The sequence below is a fragment of the Entamoeba nuttalli genome (genome assembly GCF_000257125.1).
Source record: "Entamoeba nuttalli P19 unplaced genomic scaffold asmbl_2520, whole genome shotgun sequence".
Lineage (NCBI taxonomy): Eukaryota > Evosea > Mastigamoebida > Endamoebidae > Entamoeba > Entamoeba nuttalli.
The window spans coordinates 1-2,727 of NW_008575388.1; the positions used below are offsets into that span (position 1 = coordinate 1).

General features: G+C 25.9%; 4 protein-coding genes across 4 annotated transcripts; 1 reads left to right on the forward strand and 3 right to left on the reverse strand.

Moving 5' to 3' along the window:
- Positions 1-218, reverse strand: ENU1_030120 (ubiquitin-activating enzyme, putative; the record flags this gene model as incomplete). Its single annotated transcript, XM_008857271.1, has 1 exon — positions 1-218. A coding segment is annotated over one exon (187 nt), but the record flags the coding sequence as incomplete, so codon positions are not given.
- Positions 219-545: 327 nt separating this feature from the next.
- Positions 546-827, reverse strand: ENU1_030130 (ubiquitin-activating enzyme, putative; the record flags this gene model as incomplete). Its single annotated transcript, XM_008857272.1, has 1 exon — positions 546-827. The coding sequence occupies one exon, from the start codon at positions 825-827 to the stop codon at positions 546-548; it is 282 nt and encodes a 93-aa protein (XP_008855494.1).
- A 197-nt stretch (positions 828-1,024) lies between these two features.
- On the forward strand, positions 1,025-1,558 carry ENU1_030140 (bacterial transferase hexapeptide family protein; the record flags this gene model as incomplete). The annotated part of the gene is made up of 1 exon (XM_008857273.1): positions 1,025-1,558. The coding sequence occupies one exon, from the start codon at positions 1,025-1,027 to the stop codon at positions 1,556-1,558; it is 534 nt and encodes a 177-aa protein (XP_008855495.1).
- A 9-nt stretch (positions 1,559-1,567) lies between these two features.
- On the reverse strand, positions 1,568-2,008 carry ENU1_030150 (hypothetical protein; the record flags this gene model as incomplete). Its single annotated transcript, XM_008857274.1, has 1 exon — positions 1,568-2,008. The coding sequence occupies one exon, from the start codon at positions 2,006-2,008 to the stop codon at positions 1,568-1,570; it is 441 nt and encodes a 146-aa protein (XP_008855496.1).
- Between the last annotated feature and the right edge of the window lie 719 nt (positions 2,009-2,727).

A 2,727-nucleotide genomic window follows, 5' to 3' on the forward strand; every position in this document is an offset into this window, starting at 1 on the left:
CCAATATTATTAACAGAGTCATAAATAAAACCATTAGAGTCTTCATTAGTATATGTTGGCCTTTTACCAATGATATTTATAACTTCTTGAGCAGCAAGAGAACCAATAACACTGTTTACTGGAGCATAATTAAATCCAACTAATAGTTCAAGTTGTTCTTCTTTATTGAGAAGATGAACAAATGACGAAGACAGTGTATCAACAGAATAAGTATCCATTGTATTGTATTGAATAAAATATGTTTTAATGATTTGCCTTGCAACCATTTTTGGAGTATCACAAAGGGTGTATTCTTTAATTGGCTTGTAATGTCCATTGATGTTAGTTACATAAAAGTTACCAACACCTCCAACACTTGAACAAAAAATTATTGGTTTATTTGAAGATTCTAATTTTGATAATAAATGTTCATCTGGAAGAGTACAAATAATTAAAGAAAGAGAATTAAATAATTCATCATTTAATTGAGTTTCTTTAATTACATTAACTGTTAAATCATTATTAACACTTTTTACTTTTTCAATAGATGACGTTCTCTACTTTTGTTAAATTTTTATAATACAGTCAAATAATAAACAAACAACACTACCTTGTTCAGGTGTAAATAAATGATTTTTGTCATACTGAGTAGTATAAATTGGTTCACCTTTATAAGTGTCAATCACAGTAACTTTTGATATTCCACTGATTACAACATTCTTCAATATTTCTGACATTAATGGATCATATCCAACAGCTAAGATGTGAGAATTTAATAATAATTGTTGTGCCTCTATTCCCCAAGTACGAATAGAACGATCATATAACTTCTGAACGTTCTTTTCCATTATTTTTTTTAAGTTTTAATTTTTTTATTTTAAAATAAATAATTTTATTATTTAAGTATTACAATTTCATTAATTCTAATTACATTGATGTTGTATTAACTTGAATTTAGATTGAAGGAAAAGAAGATTTTTTGGTACTACGAAATTCGATATACCTTGACTCATATAGATTGAAGTGAAACTTAAAATTGTTAGTTATGTCTTCTCAACAATTTATACCACATAATGGTAATGTACCAAAGGTTGCTAAAGATGCATTTATTACTCCAGGAGTATTTTTAATTGGTGATGTTGAAGTAGAAAGTAAAGCAAGTATTTGGTTCAATGCTGTACTAAGAGGCGACATGGCAAAGATTGTTATTGGAGAAAATTCTAATGTTCAAGATTGTTCTGTTGTTCATACCTCAATTGGAAAGCCAACTATTGTTGGTAAAAATGTTACCATTGGACATTCAGTAATTCTTCACTCATGTGAAGTAGGAGATGGAAGTATGATTGGAATGGGATCAACCATCTTAGATGATGTTAAAATTGGGAAGAATGTTCTTATTGGAGCTAATTCTCTCGTTACATCAAGAACAGTTATTCCAGATAATTCATTAGTAATGGGATCTCCAGCTAAAGTTGTCAGAGAATTAAGAGAAAAAGAGTTTGAATATTTAAAAGAGAATATAAAAGAGTACGATGACATTAAACAAGGCTATCATTTAGAACAACCACAAAACCAATGAATTGATAATTTAATTATTTGAAATATTTTCTGATTCATTAACTTGAGAAATGATCATATTTTCTAATGTTCTTTGTCTTTTAAAAGGTGTTATTTCAGTAGAAATTGTTGGTTTAGGAGTTTGTGCAATCATAACCATTTCATTTAAATATTTTTCTAAACCATTAGAAAGAAATTCCATTCGTTTTAATGATTGGTCCATAGCTTCTGCCCTTCTAATAGCAATATTTGTTGCTTCAGGAGAATAGTCCATCATACTTTCAAGTCCATTTCCGAGGTCATTAATAAAACTTAAACAATGTACTTGGTAATCATTAAAAAATGTAACTCCATTAATTTCTGGTGTTTTAATTAGGTTTGGATTAATTGGTGCATTAGAAGTAGAACTTCCTTTAGGTCGTGAAGGAGTAGAAGATGTATTTTTTCTAAATAAATTACCAAATGAAAACATGAAATAAATTTTATAGTTAATTTTTTTTGTTTTTTTATCTAATACTATTTTTTATTATTAATAAACTTATAAATTTATTTTTACCTTTTTTAAATCCCAATTTTATGGGGTTTTCACTTAAAAATTGTTATTTTATAAGTAAAATTGATTGTTTTATTTTTCTTTTCACAAATAAAATGTATTAATAAATACTTCGTTATCTATCCAATAACACACCTTTTTATTGACTTAAAACTTAAAAAATATGAATAACCACATTGAATTTATTTTATTTAATGAATTAATATTCTTACCAAATACCATTTTGTTATTGCAGTGGTTGTATTAAGTCTTTTACCAATTCTTCAAATATCAATATATTTGTATTTAAGTAAAAACATATTTTTTTTCTTTTGTACAAATCATTTTAAGCTAAGTAGTTAGGATAAACCAATTGATTATAACCATTTTTAAACAAAATATACATTACTTGTTATATAACACTTCATCTTACAAAAGGTATTTTTTTTCTTAATAAAATAACTTGCTGAAATAAAAAGATTCTTCAACAATTGTTACTTGTTTCGTTAAATAAAGAAGTTAAAGAATAAAGGAGGTTGAATAAAAATTTCATTTTATTCACAAAAAATGATCATAAACAGCTATTAATAAAAAACAAATACACAAATATAAGGGATATGGAATTACTCAATAAAACTAATAAACTTTGGTATTTATTT